The 21,968-nt window shown below is 40.6% G+C and overlaps 1 protein-coding gene across 1 annotated transcript in view; it reads left to right on the top strand.

The window, feature by feature from the left end:
- The window catches only part of MCF2L2 (MCF.2 cell line derived transforming sequence-like 2), a 162,477-nt gene that overhangs the window by 94,990 nt on the left and 45,519 nt on the right, over window positions 1–21,968 (top strand). The window contains exons 16-17 of the mRNA XM_075031473.1: window positions 20,178–20,244; window positions 21,428–21,543. Of these exons, the coding sequence (XP_074887574.1) occupies window positions 20,178–20,244; window positions 21,428–21,543 (183 nt within the window). The remainder of the gene's footprint in view (window positions 1–20,177; window positions 20,245–21,427; window positions 21,544–21,968) is intronic.

Genomic DNA, 21,968 nt, shown 5'->3' with positions numbered 1-21,968 from the left:
ACTGAAATCCTGTTAGGGTCAGATCCTCCGTTTAGATAAAAACTTACTTAGAAATAAAGCTCCACCTCTTCCTTTTCCCCAGTAACATTGTTAGGGAGGGTTTTTTTAGGACATCACCCTTATTTGTTTATAAATTAAATCTTTAACACTCCATCCCAGCCATATCTTGTCCACTTTGGCCTCAGCCCTGACAGAGGTGCATAACAGGTTGCACATCTAAACCAATCAAAAAGGAAACAGCACTTACAAAGCCTGCTATTCTAAAGAGCACCTCACACATGTTTTTTCTCCAGGAAACACCCACTCTGTGTGTGAATCACACCCTGTCATGCACTACTACAGTGCACCCAGGCTTTGGTCTTTGGAGGTGTTTAGAGACCAAAGTGGTTTATTGGCATAAGGACTGATGCTTGAGAACTGATGCAGGAGAGTACAGTTGCATGCTTGCAGGAACGGCATTTTAGACAGCCTGATTGCTTGTATGCATACAGCCATCTGGCAGAGTTGGCCTCACCTCTGGCTGGAGACTTCAGGCCCTATTTCAGCATAAATAATGGGTTGATAAGATTCAGCAGAACAGGGAGAAATACCTAGATGTCACAATTTTGTAGAATGAATTACAATTCCTGCAGATTTGTGTTAAGTTGCTCTGCTGTTACTGTTTTCTACTCCTGGTATGAGCAACGTCCTTTTAGCTATTCTTGCCCAGTGGGAGAGGAAGGTAGGAGGGCATTTCCCTAAAGCCATTCCTTTCTAGAAAAGAAAAAGTAACACAGAAGTCTGCTTACCCATGAAGTAATTTTACAAGGACGTTAGGATCAGACATCTGTCATTTAACGCTTCTGAGCTTTTGAGTCTACATGGAGCCCTGACGAAGTTGCACGGTGCTCTCACGGGTTGTGGTAGGTGCCTGTGGCCCAATTTGCTGCCTTCTTGATCACATAGACCCATTCCGACAGGATGGACTAGCATGATCAAACAGCATCTGTGTGCCCTAACTGTTGCATTGTCCAGTGCAGCCCAGTATACAGAGTCTGGGCCTAAGATTCATGGGAGGACGTATTTAGTCAATAGAAAGACGATTTTTAAATCCAGAAGCACGGTTCTGTTTGATAAGCCAAACCAGCACCCTCCATTCAAAAATCATAACGTTGGACTCATTGCTTTTACTTTCAGGTGGCCATCATAGTTCTCTTGTTATATCATATTCTGAGGGCCTTTTAGTTTGCATTTTCAAATCTTTATGTGTATCCATGAGATGTTGTCTTGTATGAGAAATCTGATGATCTTTCATAATCACATGACTCTGAGCTTAGACTGTAAATATGAAATAGTTGGGCATTTTTGGTAAGATCACAAGGAGGGCAACCCTTTCTGGTTCAATTACACAAATGGCTGTAGGCAGCCTGTGTAGATCTTATCGTAGCAAACTGACCAAAGCTCCTAGAGTCCTAACTGCTGCGCTCCTTACTATCTTATATGCATTAACTACATTACTGCAATATTTTGCAATTTATGTTCAAACATTATGGGGAGCTGATTTGGTCAGACATTCTGTGGTATCATTTTATGAAAGGAAGTCTGATTCATAGGTCTATTCTGATGATGGTTTCACAATCAGTCTAAGCTCATTTAGGGCTGCTGCTGCTGTCCTTTCCTCTTTCTCTCCCCACTCCCATCCCCTGTAGTCCCTTTGTATCCTTTGTCCAGGGCTAGCAACTGTGCAACTAGTATGACTTTTTTTCTTTTTGTGAGGTTAGTTTTGAGTTGGGTCAGCTTGTCTTGCTCACCAGTTTATCTGAGTGTCCATGCTGGTGTACAATCACTGTCAAATGCAAGGGAGCGGCTAGGATGGAGTGACTGGGAGCATGCAGAGGTGCATATTTATTCCTTCACAGTAATGGAGTGGATAAACTGATCAAGAAACTGCATCCAAACAGTTGATACTGATCCCCATCAGATACGAAACTGAATTTCCTGCAAATTTGGAGTATTTTCTGGTTGATTGGCTTTGGATCTGATTCACCCATCATTTTTTCTAGTCCACCTTGCAACAAGGGCTGGGAGACCTTGCTAGTCAGTGTTAGTGCTTCACTTTGAAAACACAAAAGTATGACATGTTTTTCTGGACTTTCTGACCACAGCTTAACTCTTTTCATGAGGTGACCCCCCAGATCTTGCACATGGTGTTGATGTTATCAACGGGTTGTCAATATGGCCTTGACAGTGATCACTTATAAGCACAGCAGCATGTATATTGAAGCAATAGGTGTGGAGTGGCAGGAGTTACAGTAGCGTTACTTGTGTCTAATTTTCATTCATGTCTATCACTACTGAATAATAAGATGGAAAATTGCAAGGTATTGGTGGTTTTGTACTCAGATGTGGCATGTCACGTAAGCAGCATAATCCCTGCTTTCTGAATTAAATTCTCATGAGACTGTAAGCTCTCCTAGAGCTTATATTCAGATAGAATTAACTTCATGAATGACCAGCTCTAGGGTTTGGAGTCTGAGGTATCATTTAGGGGACTTAAATGAAAGAGAGTCCAGTGTATGAATATGGGATGGCCCTGGCTATTGCATATGCATGGAGCACTTCTGTATACATGCAATACAGTCTCCAAACATGTACACAGTCCAAAGTCATTGCTTATGCTCTGAACGTGCACATAAAGTTTGCTTTACATGCTGAGGAAATCCATGGAGCATCTGGCATCACTTCTTCTGCACAGCAGCAGCCAGCTGTCACTTTGCAAACTCATCCTGGAGTGTGCAACCTGCAGGTCTATGCCTGAAGGTGTTTGCACCCTTAAATGACAGGTTCCAACTGCAGATTTGGGTATGATTTAAATTTAAGAATCCTTTAAATTCCATGTATCTTAATATCCGGGTCAGGCCTACCCTCAGTCTTACTGATCTAACAAGGACTGGGGAGCTTCATAAATACATGCATCACCCTGAACATGGGAATAACTAAGTATATCACTGAATCGTCAGGTTGTGTGGGTAGAACAGGATAGCACTTCTGCCCTGGGTGAAGAATTAGAAACTATTTTGAGAATGAGAATATTGAGCCAGAGCCCTATTCTAAATCAGCAATAGCAAAGTTGCACTGACATTAGGTCTGGGAATTGCTAAATTTAGGTGTGGACTGGTGTCAAAAATACTAGTAGCTCAGGGAGTGCTGCTAAAAGCTTTGGTGTCCAAGTGCTTGTTGTAATCATCAGAGCTGCGTATGGTAGGAGAGAAGAGCTAAGATCCCTGATTTTATTAGCTGTTGGCCAAAGATGCAGAGTTTCTAGAGGAGGCAGAGATAAATCATAGAATCATAAAATGGTTTGGGTTGGAAAGGAACCAAAGATCACCTAGTCCAACCCCCCCTACCATGGGCAGGGACATCTTTCACTAGACCAGGTTGCTCAAAGCCTCATCCAACCTGGCCTTGAATACTTCCAGGGATGGGACATCCACAACTTCTCTGGGCAGCCTGTTCCGGTGCCTCACCACCCTCATCATAAAAGATTTCTTCCTTATGTCCAATCTAAATCTACCCTCTTTCAGTTGAAAACCATTGCCCCTTGTCCTGTCACTACAGGCCTTGATAAATGTCTCTTTCTTATAAGCTCCCTTTATACTTTGAAAGGCCATAATAATGTCTCCCTGGAGCTTTCTCTTTTCCAGACTGAACAACCCCAAAAGGAGGAATGAGTTTCTGCTTTTATACAGCATAAATAAGATCCATTGCAAACGCTTCCCTACAGTGTGTAAATGCAAGATGTAATAAATTTCACAATGTAATGTAATATAATATAATATAATATAATATAATATAATATAATCTTCTATTACAATTGAGATAAGGTGATTTTAGTGAGTGGTTGAGACAAAAGTTCATAAGAACTCCAACAGTGTGTCTTTCCAGTCTAGTTTCTAGACTCATGAAAACTTTCAGCTGGTAGAGGGGAGGAGCTTGGAGCCTACATTTTAAAAGAGAAACTGTGTTCTTGACTTTATTGTTAGGCACAGAGAACTGTTTTCTTTCACCAGTCTTAATGAAAGAGCAGTCAGCAGGAGAAATTTCAAGAAGCCACTAGCCATTTCTTGTTTACCATTGTCTCTTTCAACCTTTACAAAATCTTTGTTTTCAGAGAAGTTTCCCTGTTGGGCAGATTGGCTCCAGCACTTACAAGTCTAATTACAGCCTAAAGGGTTGGGTAGATCTTTGAAGTGAAGTGTATGCTGCCATGTAGGGAGATCTTGCTGCTGATAGAAATGCGTGTAGGCTAGCAAGAGGAGACATATTCCTACTATAGATCCAAATAGTTCTGGGGACTGGGAAAATTATTATGAACAGGAGATAAAAAATCTTATTCTTACAATACAGTGGTTTATTTAGCGTTCTGGAGGCTTCCTGAAGTCCTTGTGTCCTTGCTCCCAAAGATCTGGGAGGTAGAGAAAAGCTGAAATAAATACTCTCAACATTCACATGCTTTCTTACAAAATTCGCACTTAATCAAGTACCAAAGAGGGATAAGCAGCCACTTCTGCTATTATCTCTCATACCTGCTTGCTATTGGATACTAAGGTTATCTTAATACTCTTCAGAAATTCTAGGAATTCCTCAACTTGTTTTCTACGCAGTTGTTCTGCTGCCTGCTGGCTCTGGGCAGGCTCCTGGAATGCAGCTGGCCACATGCACATACTGGATGGTTGGTTTGTTTTAGGCACATGGGGAGATTAGGATCAGAGGTATCTTCTGTCTTGCCCTGTGTCACAGGAATATGTGTCCCCCACTTGAAAAGCATTGGAAATTTAGCAAGTACATAGTCGATGGCGGGCAATCTGCATCCTCTATTGGATGGCTTCTTCCTACGCCTATCCAGGACTTTACTAATCTTCTGCTCTTTCCCATGCCCTGATCCATCTCAGGGTTTATAGAGCATATGCAAATAAAGGCTGCTTTGTGTTGGCCTGGGATGGGATGCATCTTGTCTGAAGAAGCACATGTGGGCCTGCAGGCTCCTATGTTTGTTTCTCCCCTAACTGTAGCTATATCACCTCTTCATAAAAACTTGCTTTGCTATGACATAGCAGGTTGACAGTCCTTCGCCTTTGTACTTGCATGAAGGACACCTAGAAATCCCAGGTAACATAGGCACAAACCAAGGAGGAGAGGATGTTACTCAGCCCTGTTATCACTGCCCAGCTGATGGATGGGAAAAGAGAAGGAGAGGCAGTGGTATGATTTTATACCACCTCAGATGGTGCTGCTTTCTCTTTAAAGGGCAGGACAGTGACAGTCTCCAGGCTGAGAAACCACTGAAACAAACTAGGAGCAATCACACCTCTCAGGGTATAAAATTCTCCAGACAGCTGCATACCTGTCTTCCCCACACATGTTCACGCCAGTTCAATGAAATCTGTTTTTAAACTGATCTGAAGTTAAAAACATGCAGCTCCTGTATGTCAGTTAGCTCATGAAGGAGTGCTGAGCACTTCACATTGTCATTTACAGCAGCACAAAGAGCACACTATGTTGCCTAATCAGGATGTCAGTGATTTGCACCCACACTGGGCTGACCTAAATAATTGCATGGTTTGCAGGACAGTAGCAGACAGGACATAGCAGATGGGAAATCACTCAGTCCTCTGTAGCTAGTGATGCAAAGGAACAGTGATTTATCAATTGCACTCTTCAGTAAATCACCAGTGGCTTGACTTCCTGCATTTAACAAGCTGCTCATTACCTGGGAATAAAATAACAGGTTTGGAAGATTTGTGACATATTCATGTTTAGAATGCTGTATTTACTTCTGAAAATTCACTTACATTTTTTCATCCGGCAGGAACATTCTTTCCTCACAAGGGTCTAAACAGGAATGCTGTTCTATATAGTATCCCTTGTGTGTCAAGCAGATCCACTGCAGACTCTGCAAAGTTCCAGTTCCTATCCAGATTATTCCATACACTGTTCCTGATCTTTCTCTGTAGCCTCTAGTGGGAAGTGGTGAGCAATTGCATTGTACATCACTTGTTTTTTATATTATTATTATTATTTTCCCTTCCTTTTCTGTCCTATTAAATTGTCTTTAGCTCAACCCACAAATTTTACTTCCCCCCCCCCCCAATTCTCTCCCCCATCCCACTGCAGGGGTGAGGGGTGAGTGAGTGGCTGCGTGGTGTTCAGCAGCCTGCCGGATTAAACCACGACATACTTTATTTGCATTTCTAGTTACTGCAAACCTGCCTTCAAATGCTGTTGCCTGGTTAACAGCCATGTTGGACAAACTAGTATGGATGGTCTTGCCCTTATGGCGTCTGACCTGAATTAGAGCTAAATAACGTGGCAGTGAGCGTGCTGTTCTTGGTAAAAAATGTATAGGTTCTGTTTGTCTGTGCTGATTCCCCCACTAGTACTCTCAGGCCAGACTTACTGCGTGGGCAGAGGACACCAAGAGCTCCAACCTCTGTAATAGCTCTGCGTGGCGTGGCATGCTCTTACCTCTTCCAGTCACCATTGCAACTGCACCCAGCCCCAATTCTAACTACAAACACTACAGTGGCAAACTAGACATTTCCCATGTGGGCAAGGCTTGTGTAAGACCTGTAACAGCCACTGAGACTGATAAACCAAGCTTCCTATTCTTTCAGGGAAAAAAAACCAGAGGAATGGCAGTCCTGGATGAGCCCAGAAATCTATCTGTCCCATTGTATTATCTTGGATATTGGCCATTAGCAGCTGCTTAGGCAAAAAAGTAAGAAACAGGGGTAATACTGTTACTCAAATACTGGGTAATATCCTCCCAGTTTCTTGCAATCTGCAATTATGAGAGTCTTCTGTAAAGTGGCCCTTTGAACACATCCTACAGTTCTCTAAAGCTGCTTTCTAAGTTTGGAATATCTTCCAGCAGAGAGTGTCTCTCCTTCCTTCTCTGTTTATGACTAAATTCTGCAAGCTGCATTCCAGAGGTGTGGTAGGGAGAGTTGTCCAAAGTATAGCTTAGTAAATGGATATGGATGTTGCCAAGAGCCGTGATTTCCCAGCCACTGCTGGCTGGAGTGTGGGAGCTGCAGATGGTATGGATGTATGATCCTTGCCTGCCCCTCTGCCCCAGATTACTGCTGTGGAGAAAGCATGACACACACAAAAAGGATGTGTTTGCTCCTCAGCCATGGCAGTTCACAACTAACTTACTGATATAAATTTGCCAAGAAGAGGTTAACTGAAGCAGAATATGTGTTCCAGCTGCTCCCATGAATTCCATTTTAGCTTGTCAGGATTTTCTTTCCCTGTTCCATTCACATTGTCATGTAACTAACACCTGGTTTATTTCCCCCAAGCCCCACAGAATGCTGATTCTTGAGGACATTTAAAAGCAGGTATATCCAAGAGATCTACCAAAGCTCGGGCAGGAGGACCGTAGATTTTAAGTCTGGGACAATGCTGTGTCCTGTTACAGGGAGAAGTGAATTTTGCAGGATGGAGTTTCCTTAGGGTCATATCTCAGACTGAAATACAAACCCACACAGGAACTAAGAATCTTCACCAAATCCATCCCCTCCCTTCCAAGTGCAACATGCACTTCTCTGGTCTGTCCTCTCCAACATAAACTCAGGGCTGTCTGTAAAATCAATTATGATTAATTTTAATAATAAAAGTAATTCCTCCTTCTACCTAAACAGCCTTCCAAAATCTCGGAGAATAAAGCTGTCAAGAGCAGTTCTGCTATGAGAATCAAAACCACTGGAGCCCTCCTCTTCCTCCAGCAGTGAGCCCTTCAGGATAGTATTTGTGTTGCCAATTGCATGAAGTGAACAATAGTTTCATGTTCAGCTTCTGTATCCCAATCCAAAATGACTCTGCATGGCACAAAAGGTCCTTGCAGGGACAGGATGAGTGAGTACCACAGGCGTGAGAGATGTTAGTTGCATCACTTAACACAGGTGCTCTGGAGTAAGAGATTGGGGTGGTGTAGGAATTTGTATGGAGTAGAGTCACATGTGCCTAGATCCTTCACTGTCACACCAGCTCAGCAAGGATACCCACCTGAGATTACACAGAATTTTGGAGAGAGGCTGTGGGCAAGTTTTAGGTTTACTTAGAGCCTGAGCTGTAGTAGTCAACATGAATTCTCAGTATAAATAGTTCCCATTAAGCTTCCTTTAACCTACTTTGGGTTTTATTTTTTTGCACTTGTCTGTTTGAAAGTTTTGTGGTTTTACCACTGTAACTTTTGCTTTTATTAAAAAAGCCCTTTTTCAAATATCATGCTTTACCACTCCGTGTGGGAAAATCCACAGCACTGTCAGCCTTTGTCAGATTTCTTGCTCAATGAGGTCAAGTGGTATTTGGATATTATGTCTACAAAGGAATGGAAAAAATATACTGCATGTAAACTGAAAGTAGTTTCTGTTTTCAAAGTCAGGGTGAACACGGAAAAAAGCTGTTAAATAGTTTTTGCAAAAGCCAGAAACTATTACATATCTAGAGATCTTTCACCTGCTCTATTTCCAACTTTTAAGAAAAAAGCATCCAGGAAGGAAATGGCTTCCGGAACACAGGAACTCTGTGAATTTCCCACAACTCTAGGACATGCAAAATCTGGAATGCTTTATTTTAGAGGTCTTACCTTTTGAATATAATCTGTGACTGTATGTTCTAGTCCTTATTAGCTAGAAGCAAGTAAGAGGGTAAATCTCAACATAAGTATATTAATAACATTAATTTAATTTTTATACATATATGTATGAATGTATATTTTTATATTTTAAAAAGCAGTGAGTTTCCTTTGTTGGCTGGTAAACTTGAGTACCCATAATGACTTCAGTTTAGCAGATCAAATCCATTCTTAGGCAAGTGTAGTGAAGAATTATTTCTTTCTCCCCGTCCTCACTTTAAGTCCTTTATGCAATATACTTTCCTGTAGTAAATGAAAGATCCAGCTATACTAGATCTCCCTGGCCCTAAGAAATCAGAATGTTTGCTTTTGGTTGGATAATATTTCTAAGGAAGAATAGTGAAATTTGAGTAATTAAGTTAATTCTGTGGCCAGTATGTAAATACTCATAATCTCAAGCAAGCAAACAGTGCTAAGAAATTACATGGAAGCCTCCACAGTATGGGAGCAGCCTGTTAACCTGCAGTGTCTCAGTTACATGCAGACATTTTACAAGCATGTATGTGTGTAGTAGGTTGTATGGATAACAATCTACCAACAACCTACTACAATCTACTAAAATATGGCCTGATACCACTTAGCAGTTACATTAGTAGCAAATTTGATCTATAGATTATTCACCTGCTTTTAGCTAATTGATTACTCAATGCTGAAATATCACAGAGCTAAATGTATGTCATGAAATAGAAATGGTGCAGCTGCAAGGTTAAAAAACCAAAATCACAAGGTGGGCCTGATGGGTAGTTCACAAATATGGATAGTTGACAAATAGTTACTCAGCTACTTGGCATGTTATTTTGGCCTACAGTAAGGACCAGTCTGCAGCATCCACATTGTCTAAAGCTAGCTCAAATTTCTGTACAGAGCTGCATCATTTCAGTGTATATGCACAGCTGAGATGAGAAACAACTCTTGCTTGACTTTTAGTCCTCTATTCATATTATTCCTCTCTGTAGGTGACTTAATTAATTTGCCTCTCCATTAACAACTATGTTCTGGTTCCTATAATGTAGGTCAACTAATTAAGATATATAAAAATATTTCCCCAAGGTCATTTGTTTTGGGAACAATGAATGTGGGACAATTCCTTATATATGAAGAGAACAGATCATTTCAGAAGCAGCAAAATATTATAAATGGTGACTTAGGTGGTGAAATATATTTCTAACAAAGATACAGTCCTTCTGCTTAGAAGAACTTCCATAATAATTTGAGCAAATCCATTTGATGTTGCAGCAGAATAGAATCACCTAGGCAGGCAATTACAATATCTTCACTAAGGGACACTAATTTCCAGATGAGATGGAGCGTACAACCTAAATCCCTTATGCTTCTCAAAGTTAGTTAGTTGCAGCCATGAAATGTACTTTAAGAACAATCATTGTTCTTTCAAGGCATTACTCTCTTTCATATATAAAAAAAAAAGGGAATATGTGTCAGAGAATTCAGAAATGTTTTCTATATCAACTAACAAATATAAAGTTCCATTCAAACAAATGTTCTTATGTCCAGAATGATCTTTCATTCCAGTTTAGGAAGTAAAGTACAGCAACTGACTCATTACTTAAATTTTACTTGAGCTGTTGCACAAGCTCAGCTGAGAATACTTCTCAAGTAGAAAAGGCACTTTTAGCCCTGTGAGAAATGAAAAAAAATTCCTCTTAAAAGCAATTATGTAGGTGGAATGGAAGTTTCCTCTATGCAGCAGCTGACATGCTGTCATTTCTTTTGATTCCATAGCACAGAGATCATTTTGAGATTTTAAGATTAGACCAGTCTTAGAATTTCTTGTAGCAATTTCTAATTAAAAACTGGATGTGCTATTTATTGCTGGTTCTATTTACACCAAGACAGTGAGATTTTCACCATTTACTACTTACAAAGGAGATACCATTGCAAAAAATGTAATTTTGTTATATTTTATTTACATTCAGAAATAGAAATTTGACAACACTTAAGACTAGCCAGAGTGCTGGGCCAAGATGGTCTTTACCACTGTACTCATTTTTGCAGGCCAGTAAATTTTTCACTCTCACATCTCTTACGTCCAACTCTATCCAATGTTGATGTTTATTCTAAGTATATGTATCTGTTGCACTGCACAAAGTTCTGTTCAGTCCTTTCTCTTGTTTTTGAAGCCTCAGGTATTAAAAGAGCCAGTATTTTCAATTTAAGTAGATCTCTATCTAAATTAGATATATTTATAAAAGTGATGTTTATTTTATTTTTATTAATTTAATAAATTCAGCTGAGCATTTTGCTCTTGCACACTGGTATTCTGCTATTTCAGCTGTTGAAAATATTAACTTTTCATCTTCCAGGCACCATGCATTTTTGCAAGATTCAGCTGAACATTTTGGTCTTGCACACTGGTATTCTGCTGTTTCAGATGTTGAAAATATTAAATTTTCATCTTCCAGGCACCATGCATTTTTGCAAGACAGATATGGAGTACCCATGTGCGAGTGCCACTTTTGCTGGCTCCACATCAGTCATGCAGACAGGTTTTCTGTAGCGTAATAATTTTGGAGCACCAATTATGATTTATGGGTAGGGTTTGTTTTGTTTTGTTTTGTTTTGTCTTTTTTCAGAAAAGGTCACTGGTTTAATTCTATTTGATGGCTCCAATTCTTCTTCTGGGAAAAGACTTCTTATAAGGACAGGCACCTGTGATAGCAAATCCTGGCATAGAAAGAAGATCTGTGAATGGGAGTGAGCCAATGAGTTTGTTAGAAAAGAAGCACAGCTACGGAAACAAAAATCCTGAATTAGTTCTATGTTGCCATCTGAGCAGGATGCACAAATAGTAACTGTATGAGCAAAAAGCCATTGAGATTTAGCCAGAGGAGATATTAATAAGTTGTGGTAGTCTCTAGATATTATTTCTGCTTAGTGCTTCATTATATTTGACAAGGGTTTTTAAGGTAGCACGTATCACAGCAGAGAAACCATCTGACACTGCTCCTGCCAGAATTATCGTGATACAGACCTGCATAACCATAGGATAGAATCATGGACTCATTTAGGTTGGAAAAGACCTTTAACACCATCGAGTCCAACCATTAACCTAGCACTGCCAAGTCCACCATGTCCCTAAGTGCCACATCTACAGGTCTTCTAAATACCTCCAGGGATGGTGACTCGACCACTTCCCTGGGCAGCCTGTTCCAATGCTTGGCAACCCTTTCTGTGAAGAAATTTTTCCTAATATCCAATCTAAACCTCCCCTGGTGCAACTTGAGGCCATTTCCTCTTGTTACTTGATAGAAGAGACCGACCCCCACCTCACTCCAACCCCCTTTCAGGCAGTTGTAGAGAGCGATCAGGTCTCCCCTCAGCCTCCTTTTCTCCAGGCTAAACAACCCCAGTTCCCTCAGCCGCTCCTCATAAGACTTGTCCTCCAGACCCTTCACCAGCTTCGTTGCCCTTCTCTGGACACGCTCCAGCACCTCAGTGTCTTTCCTGTAGCGAGGGCCCCAAAACTGAACACAGGACTCGAGGGGCGGCCTCACCAGTGCCGAGTACAGGGGAACAACCACCTCCCTGCTCCTGCTGGCCACGCTATTCTGATACAGGCCAGGATGCCGTTGGCCTTCTTGGCCACCTGGGCACACTGCTGGCTCACATTCAGCCAGCTGTTGACCAACACCCCCAGGTCCTTTTCCGCTGGGCAGCTTTCCAGCCACTCTTCCGCAAGCCTGTAGCGCTGCATGGGGTTGCGTGACCTGACACACCTGGGGAGTTTGGCCAGCCATTCAATTATGTTTCCTTTTTATCTCTTAAGGAAGAAGGAAAGAGGAAGAGTTATTAATATATAATGGGCTGGTACAAGTCTTCTTGATGGTCACTGTGGTAAGGACCTTCCTGGTAGTGTGCTCTCAGTTACCAGAAGAAGCCAGGTCATACAAATACCTATTGACAAAGTTTTGTTGCAATAAGGCAATGCAGAGCAGGATTAGTTTATACTTGGTTAGCAACATTGCTAGCTGCTATTTGCACAGTCCAAAGGAATATAAATAGCTACATTTGGTCTAAATGTCAGCACAGGCAGTGACAGATAGAGAAATGCACCATTACAAGTGCTAATTAATACCAGCATTTACCTCAGTTTCAAGGTTTCACTTACGACATTGGCTAAAACCAAGTCTCTTCCTGATGCTTTGCTGTCCTTTGCAGCTCCTACATTCTCACCCCTGTTGGAGAGAATCCTTTATGCAGTCATTTTTTTACTTCAGCATGGCATGACTAACCTGCCAGTGGTCAGAGAGAGCACTAATGACAAAGTAGAAATAGTTTTCCTATTACTTTCTCCGTTCTTATCACCCTTATTGTGCTGGCACTGCAATGCCTCTCAAAGCCAGGAGTGGCAGAAACTGGCTCAATGTGCGATAATCTCAGTAGTGCTGCAGGGCCACAGGATGCCATGGTTGCCAAAGCAAGAATAATCTGCCCAAAGCGAACTGATGTGAAATCACACCTGTGGGAAATGTGGTCTTGGTAGTAATGAAGGCCATGATGTTTCATTAGAAACCCAGATCAATAATTCAAAGAAATGTGAGCTAGTTCATGCACTTTAACTGTTTCCCATAACAAGAAGTTTCCTTTGCTGGAGGAACATCTGACAACATCACATCAGTGGGTCTGTGTGTGATCTCTTCCTGCCACAGCCACATCCTAATTCTGCCAAGTTACGGTAGCTGCAAAGGCTCTGCCATACAGAGTGCTTTGCCAGGTTAGTGGTGGCTGAGCCCTCTCTGCTAGGACACATAATAAACTCCCTCCACAGAGGGAAAGTTGGCCTTGCTTTCTTGAGCAGTGTTTCACGTCACTGTTTCCACACCAGGAAAGCTAGTGGGTCAGGTATTATTGGGACCAGAATATTCCACCTTTGGAACTCTTCTGATTTGTTGAGTCTCTCTTTCTTTGGGGAAGGAGCAAGTATACTCCAGTGGAATTAAGGTTTACTGGCAACAAGGATGCCTACAGGTAGGATCTTGCAGATTGCTCGGACTCCGTGGAAACCTTAGACCTTCAGGTCAGATGCCTAATCCTCCACCATCTGTGCTGAGATGACCTGCTTACTTGGCAATGATCTTGGCGAGGAACTATCCTTGTGAGAGCTGCCCATAAACTTCAGCCAATTCAGTTTTGTTTTCTTTGGAGTGCTGCCATCCAAACCACATACTCTTGTAAAATGTCTTTGAAATGAAAGAACAATGGAGTGTGGAAGATTTCCCCTCTTCTTTACCTCACACAACCCAGTTACACCTGTTTTTTCTCCAGTTTCCAGTCACCAAGGGGACTGTTTGGGTCTTTCCTGTAATCACAATGCTGAGTCCAAAGTCAAGGCTGCAAGCTGCTTCTATTCGGAAATTACCTCTGAATCCTCTCACACACAGCCAACTGCAACAAGTGTGTTTATAGGATGCAAGTTCTCATACTTACTGGCCAAAGCATGAACAGTCCCTTAGCACCAAGGGCAAGATTTCAAGTGGTCTCTCCTGGCTCCATCTCCTTTCTTCATGTTTCTCTGTGAAGGGGAAAGCAAATACGAAAGCAGGTGGGGTGGCAGATATATCAGTGCTGCATCTGCTGCTACCTCCAAGAGACCAGTCCCTGGTTTAGGCTAGTGAGGAATGTGTGTGGCAGCACTGGAGGCTGCAGAAAAGCCCTCTGAAGCTGATAGAAATCTGCATGAAACTTTGCTATGTAGTTTGGACATGGACACAGAAAAAAGAGAGACACTGAATGAACTGTGAGCTAAGTTTAAAACTCTAACTACAGTAAGGGCCCGTATCTCTGCTCTGCCATTGATTAGCTTATGTTCTTAATTTTTCTGATATGCTTTTTCATTCCTTCACTGTTTCACCTTTTGTTTAATTTCTGATATTATTGACAGAAACATTAGGGTGAACCCTGGTGCCTGTACTTTCTTCTTAGCAGTTAGAAAGACAATGGATTAGTTGCATTTGTCTTAATTTCTTATCTACAGTCCAATGTCCTTTTGCTTTTAGAAACAATGTATGTTTGCATTTGCAGTATTAGCTTTGTCCAAATGTTGGACAATGTAAAGAGGATTTATGATGTAGCTGGTCACCAGAAAATGACTTCTAACCTAGTCATCCTTGCTGAGGCCATACAAGGGAAAAAGGGAGTTGGAAGAACCACCTGTGACAATAGTCCTGTCAATTGCTGCATCATATTTTCCTTAAACTTGATACTCGCAGCAGGTGCATGCTGAGTTACCCTTCCTGACCCATGACATCCTGGAAGAGATGACCATTTCACCCCTCATGGCTTGATGTGAATCAGATGATGTCACTACCGGTTTTCTAGGCCATTAGACTATCTCAAATGCCATTAAATCCCTTGTGCCATATAGTGAGCTCCCTACTTCATCATTTACCAACCTAGCATGCTCACACAGTGAGCATAAAAGTATCTCCTTTATACCTTCTTAATGCTTTCCTCCACAGCAACAAGACACACCTATGTAGCTTTTTAATTTACTGTTCCTAAATTGCATCTTTGTCAGGGCAATTCTAAGGTCTGTGGAAGGTCCTTGACCAAGTGCACAGCTTGATATTGTTAACAGTTTGACAAGAGAGTAATTCATGTACAACAACCTTTAATGTTTGAGATTTTGCTGCTATGGTTATTATTTGGAGAGCAATTCAGGTAAGTTACTCTGGGAGCGCTAGAGCTAAGGAAGGGTCTTTTCTGATGGGTTTGTGCTGAGTGTTCTGGTGGCTGCTGTAGCACCAACCCTGTTAGAGAAAGAAATACAGAATAACACTTTCAGAAGAATAGTGTTGTAATGATATAAAATAACATCTGGAGACTGTGGGATGGTTACAGATAGAGATGGATGGATTATATCATGCAACACTTCCAACCAGTGGCAGCCTTGGGAATAGAATTTGCACCCACCAGCTCTTTGCAGAAGCATGAGAGGTATTCTGCTTTGGGGACAGTGGGAGGCTTAAGCATACAGCTCCTGTGTTCCAAGTAGGAAATCACAGAGATGTACTTGGCCATGGGTACTAAGAGGCAAGTGTAAAAACAGCTCTAAAGCATGTGTGCTGAGTCTGACAGAATGCTGGATGTTTGGTCAAATTCCTCTTTTTTCATGTGGACACAATTTGTGGGTGGTAAAAGACTAAAGTTAAAAACAAAAAAACACCACACCACACCCTCCCCCAAACCCCTGAGCAGTGAAGGTCTTATTTAGGCAGCAAATCCTGCTCTCTCACTGTGGAGAAGTATTGGAAAATGATTACCCTTTATGTACAGACTCATGGTTTAGAGATATTAAGCTCTTGAACTCTAACCAGGAGCTGAAGGAATACCATCATGGTTTTGTCTCCGTTTCATTGTCATTGAAACTGAGATGATAAAATGGTTAGCACCACCTTTACAAGCAGCGAAAGCATTAGTTAAGTTTTTCGTAACGCTTAAAAAGCTAAGGCATTTGCTCTTAATATAAGTCTACATACAGAATTAAGTTAAATAATAAAATCAAATCTTCTTAAAGAATTGTGTTAGATTTTATGATAACCCCATAACTACAATAGCAGTATCTTAGGAGTCCCACAGAACTTCCTCTAATAAAACAGTCCTCATACATGATTATTTTTTTTTTAATGCTCTGAATGGACAAAGTTTCCAAACAAAATTAGGATTAGTAAATCAATTAAAAAAACAGGTTTCTTAAAATGGAGATTCAAGAGCTGGTACTCTATGTTAAACCAGGATTCAGAAAAGATTAAAAGAATTCATTTTTGCTTCATCTTTCATAGAAAGCTGGATAGTAAAATATCCTAAAGGCCTCTGTTCTACTTATTGGATTACATTCAGTTGCGCTTTTGACAGGCACCACACTGTTGTTTGTTTATGACAGTTACTAGGAAACCTATGGACTAATAATTTGCTTTTCAGGTATAATTGTTAGCTAAGGGTTGGGTTTGCTTCAGAGTCAGTCCTGATGTAATCTGTTAGGTAACAGACTAAATTACATCTGGAAGATCTATGTCTTATTTGCAGGTAAATAAGCATCTTTCAACAGTAAGATGAACTTAAAATCAAAGATTAATTTAAAACTTAAAAACATTAAGTTTCTGGGGTGACTTTGTCACGCCTGCTCTGTTGTGTTTTTTTAAACAATGCACCAGCTCTTTGGAAATGTGAATTGTGAGCATTAAATAAACCTCATGAAGTTCCAATTGCTGCAACATGAAATTTTAGGATTTCTGGATCCGGAGAGCAGAAATAATAAACAGAATTTGAGGTTTCCTTAAGATAAATTTAGGTTAGAACTGAAGTTAAAGATGATATTTCAAAACTTATAACTGATGGAACAACCTTTTCAAACAGTGTCAAACCTGTTCTCCAATTCATGAAGTAAGTGTGGAGCAGTAGTTCTTAGGTCTACCAAGGGAACCAAGAATATAACCATGCTTTGGCTCTGAAGAGTGCTAAAAGTTAAAATAGTCTGTGTATCATTGCAAAGACCATAGCTGTGTACACAGGTAGGATGTATGCACAGTTTCTATGGCCACACTGTTGTGCCAATGCAAATATGAAGTTTGCAGAGGAAGTTATACTTGCATGTGTCTGTTTTATTTTATCTGCTATTAGCTGCCTACCTGGACAACTGAATCTCCAATTTTCTCTACTGCAGCTGATAGCCAGAGTGACAAATAAAATTTGAACTGCTTAGTTTGAAGTAGATAGTGACCACCAAACATCTGTCTGATTCAACAAGTTTCTGCCACTAGAGTTTGTGTTGTAGCTCGATAACCATTAGTGGCTTGAGCTTGATGAGGTATGTTAGCTCAGTTTATAGCCAGCCTACATTTTTGACTCCAGAAACAAGTTGTGCATTGTCCTCATGATTTCTTTGCAGCACTGCATGTGATAGTGATGCTAAAACAGTAGCAATCTGCTTGTCCCCCTTTGCATCTGGTCTGTGCAGTAACTTCAATAGCTGTTAAAAGGAAAGGCATATTTAACCATAAAAGTTTTATTTCTTTCAGTCAGCTGTAAAAGCAAGTGCTAATGTTTGTAAAATAATGTTTTGGACATTTTTGCCATTGACTGTGCAACTCTCATGAAGGTGCATCAAAGTAGCATATATCTCTATCTTGTGAGGAGTAATCTAGTTCTCTGAGCATGTCCCAAACATATTTTCCAGCTCAAAGGTGTGCAAATTCAGGGAAACGTGGATGGAGCTTTTACATGGGTTAGAGTCCAACACGGCTTGGCTTTATGAGATCATGCATAGTACTGCAGAATCCCTTTGCACCCGTGTTCACTCAATAGTATTGCTCAGTCATGAAGGGTGAGATCATTTTTTCCCTATTGCTAGATGCGGCTTTCCTGTGCATAAATATTTCAGTTTGAGATCAATGTGGAGTTAACTAATTGGAGTCAGGACCCCTGGAGCATACAGCGTACAGCTCTGACCCATTTCCCTACCTTGTGATAGACACTCTGCAATTTTGTCTTTACTTAAGGCATTAAGGCAAGATACCTATGAAATCCTAGTTATTTTATAACAAAATTTGAAACATTATGGGTCAGTTGAAGGTAAGGTCTAGTCTTCTCAGTATTTATAATGTTTCTCAAGCAGTGGTCCATAAAGCAGTAATAGCCTCCAAGACCAGAGTAAGTGGTCCCCACCTAGCCTGCAAAAACATATTGCCTTGAAAAAGAGTGGGTAAATCTGAAGCAAATCAGTGAATCTATTTTAGTAACCGAGTAAGGTTTCAGTCAGTGCTTTTGCATTTCAAGCTGCCTGAAATGTGAGTATTTTACTTTCAAATGCCTGGCCATACCATTTAAAGGAGGCTTTATCAGAAGTACGTTTGATTTATTAATCTCAAAAAGGACATCCTAAAAAGCGCAGAGGATGACAAAATCCCCTCGCAGTGGATGCAACAGTGTAAATGTGGTTCATGATATAAAGGGCTAATGGGGTCCGGCTGATTACATGACTGTTGTATGATATATAAAAACCAGGTAACCAGACATAGAGCAAACTTCCCAGCAGGAGTGATAGAAGTCACTTTCCTGTCTCTATATTTTCCTGTAGAAAGCAGCCTTGAGAGGCTTCAAGCTTCTGGCACTAGGCAGCAGAGGAGCAGATTTCTATCTCCTCCAGTCTCTTGGAGAGCTTTTTACCAAAATAGCAGAAATCTGTATTTTTGGAAAAAAAACAAAAAAACAAAAAAAACCACGGTTCCTGTAGCATCTACTCTGGAGGTTACCCTCCAGACACACCATCATGTCTTTGGCTGGTCAATGGCATGCTGGACAAGTACATTTCCAGGGGAAAACCTGGGATTAATGCTACTGATTGTATGTGTAAAGTGGCAGGTAGCTCCTGAGGTAGAAGGGTCTCCAAGCATAAGATATTTTTCTTCTTTCTACCCACCACCAATTTCATCCTTACCCTAACGTATGTACAGGGAGATATTGGACAAATGCATGTGCCGGTATTGATGCCAATAGTTGCCTACACTTTTACTAGCCTCAGGTTGTGTGCTGCTTATGACTGGCCATACTCCAGTTTCTCTAGACGTTACTCCCTAGTGTCCTTCTGTTGATGTGTTTTTGCTTGATGTAGCTGTGTGGTTACAGACTCTTATGAAGCATGGACCAGGAAAGGAATAATAGGCATTAGTCCTTTTCTACTTGGACAAACTGCTCAAAGCTCTGGAAGAGCTATCCTGAAAACTTAGTTCATAAGAATATTAAAGAGAACATCTTCTTGAGAATATGGGACAACTCATGCATGAAAAAAGTTGAGGAATTTAATGCAATTTTATTTTAAAATCTAATTAGTTATTTGTCCAAAAGTGAATTGGTTACATTCATATTTCTGTGAAATAAATCAGGCATCTTCAAGATACATGTCTCCAAGTTACCTAGAAGCATTGAACTAGTATTAGAAATGAAAAGTCCAAAATATTGTGTAAATATTTTATTCTAATTTACTTCCATGTTTGCAGACTTCTGACATCATCCTGTTGCCCGTTTTCACAATGTATTAAAGAAAGGAAGCCTGATCACCAATTTTGTTTATTTCATAAGAGAAAGTAAAACAGAAATGTAACATAGCCTTGGGAAATATAAACCCCTTTTATTGAGTATTGTTAGTTATGATTAGAAGAGGAAACATTTTTTGTTTGCCTTCTGGGGCATTTAAAATCTTTTTATTCAAATTCGTAGGTATACAAATAATGGAAGCAACCAAAATGAAGTTTAAAACGAGCTGAAAAAAAATAGTTCAAGGGATGTTCAGGACTTTTAAGCTTATCAACAAGGCACAATATTGAAGTATGGAGAAATGACCTTCAGAGATGCCACAGGAGGGGTTTTTTTATGTAGTCGGAGGCATAAAGAGGAATATACAAGGAAAACCATTTTTTCTTTCATGTGTGCTTTGTTGAGCTGTTGGTAAACACTATAACTTTCCACCTTTCTTCTTTTTTAGCCACATAATCAATGAGCTGATAGAAACAGAACGGGTTTATGTAGAAGAACTTCAAAGTATAATAGAGGTAAGAAATTCTTCTGTAGTGACTTCTGGTGCTTAACCTCTAAGTCATCACTGCAGGTGCACATCCTTCATGGGCTGAGCACTCTCACCTCCCACTTAGTGTTTAGAATACACAGGCTCTGTTAGCAAGATAGCTCAGCCTTGGAGATGGAAAACGAGAAGGGTGTTTTGAACATCTTTCCTCAGGGCTTAAAGGAAGAGGCACATTTTCTGATCCCAGCCCACAGAATGATAAATGTTGCATGGTTCTCAAAGTTAGGGACAGAGGAATAGAATAATGTGCCTTTTCAAAATATCATCAATAGGCTTCAGAAACAGCACCCTTGATTTCCATGGGAACAGACACTAAATTTCTGTGAATGTAAGTTTGGAAAATGATTGAGAAAAAAGAAGGCCCTCTTCCTCCTCTTGTTTATAGTCCCATGCAGTGTCTGAACACAGAAAAGAGCTGCTTACACCACAAATATAACTCTTGAGCTTTTGAAACTCATAGGATACCAGCATACTCTGTGTGTGCGGAGTCTGGGGTCTCGAGTCTGTGGGAGGATGGAGGCTGAGTAGGGCTCAATCATGCTTGTATTTGGGTGGGACTTGAAGGACTGGGTAGTTTCTTTTTGCAACCATGTGATTGCTTCTTTATTGGATTTGATCTGTGGGAGCTGACAGCTCTGAGAATTGATATATTACTTTTGCATTTAAATTCTGCACTCAGAATGTTCTTCTCCCAAGGTTTTTATTGAAGAAACACAATCCAGTTTCTACAAGAAACAACCGAATAATCAAGCCAAATACCACAGTCCAACAAATAAATCCAAAATTACCCTTTTGCAGTGAAGCAGTGTAGCAGAAAGATATGTGTCTATCAAACTTAGCAGTTTCCATCCCTACACGACCAAAATGGCTTTTGAATCCTAGGGACATCATTTCATCTTTTTTGTTAATCCAGTAATATGTGCATTTGTGGTTAAAAATGTGTTTGCACAGCTATCAGGGGTAAAAGCTCTGGGGAAAATTAGAAGCATCAGAAATTCATGGGAGCAACAATGAAGCCGGCATAGGAGAAGCCTTTATAAGCTCTGTTGAGAACAAAAAGCGCATAGACTTTGGGGCTTTTCAGTGTCTCAGACACAGTACTTCTTCCCTGGTAAAAACAGGCTGGTTTTATTTTCCACTCTTCTCTGCAGGGATATGCTTCAGAAATGGACAATCCCAATTTAGTACATCTGATTCCATCTGCACTCCAGAACAAGAAGGAAATTCTTTTTGGGAACCTCCCAGAAATCTACGAATTCCACAACAGGCACGTGGTAACTGGCGATTGTCCTGCGCCCTCGGGTGCTACTGTCATTTCTACTCTTTTTATGTGGGGTGTTTTGTCATGCTCACACATATGCAGGCAGGAAAAATCATCCTCACTTTGCCTCTGTGTGTTCTATAAAACCCATGTGTGGAGAAGACTTCTGAGATCATCTATTTAATCTTTTTTTGTGAAAGATTATACCCTTTTGTGCATTTACTTGAGATTTCCCCTGGCATTATCCATTTTGAATGTCCCTAATGGCGAGTATTTTACCACCTCTCTTGGTACACTGGTAGATGTCACAGGACTAAATCCCGATATTCTCTCTCTGGCAAAACTCCTCTGTGAGGAAGTTTTCTTAGTGTTCAGCTTATTTGTCCTATATTTCTGTTATCACATCAGAAGACATGATATATTTGATAGCA

The sequence above is a fragment of the Buteo buteo genome, chromosome 7, assembly GCF_964188355.1.
Source record: "Buteo buteo chromosome 7, bButBut1.hap1.1, whole genome shotgun sequence".
Taxonomy (NCBI): Eukaryota; Metazoa; Chordata; class Aves; order Accipitriformes; family Accipitridae; genus Buteo; species Buteo buteo.
Note: the sequence above shows the minus strand (reverse complement) of the source record. Positions and strands in the feature narration are given on the sequence as shown.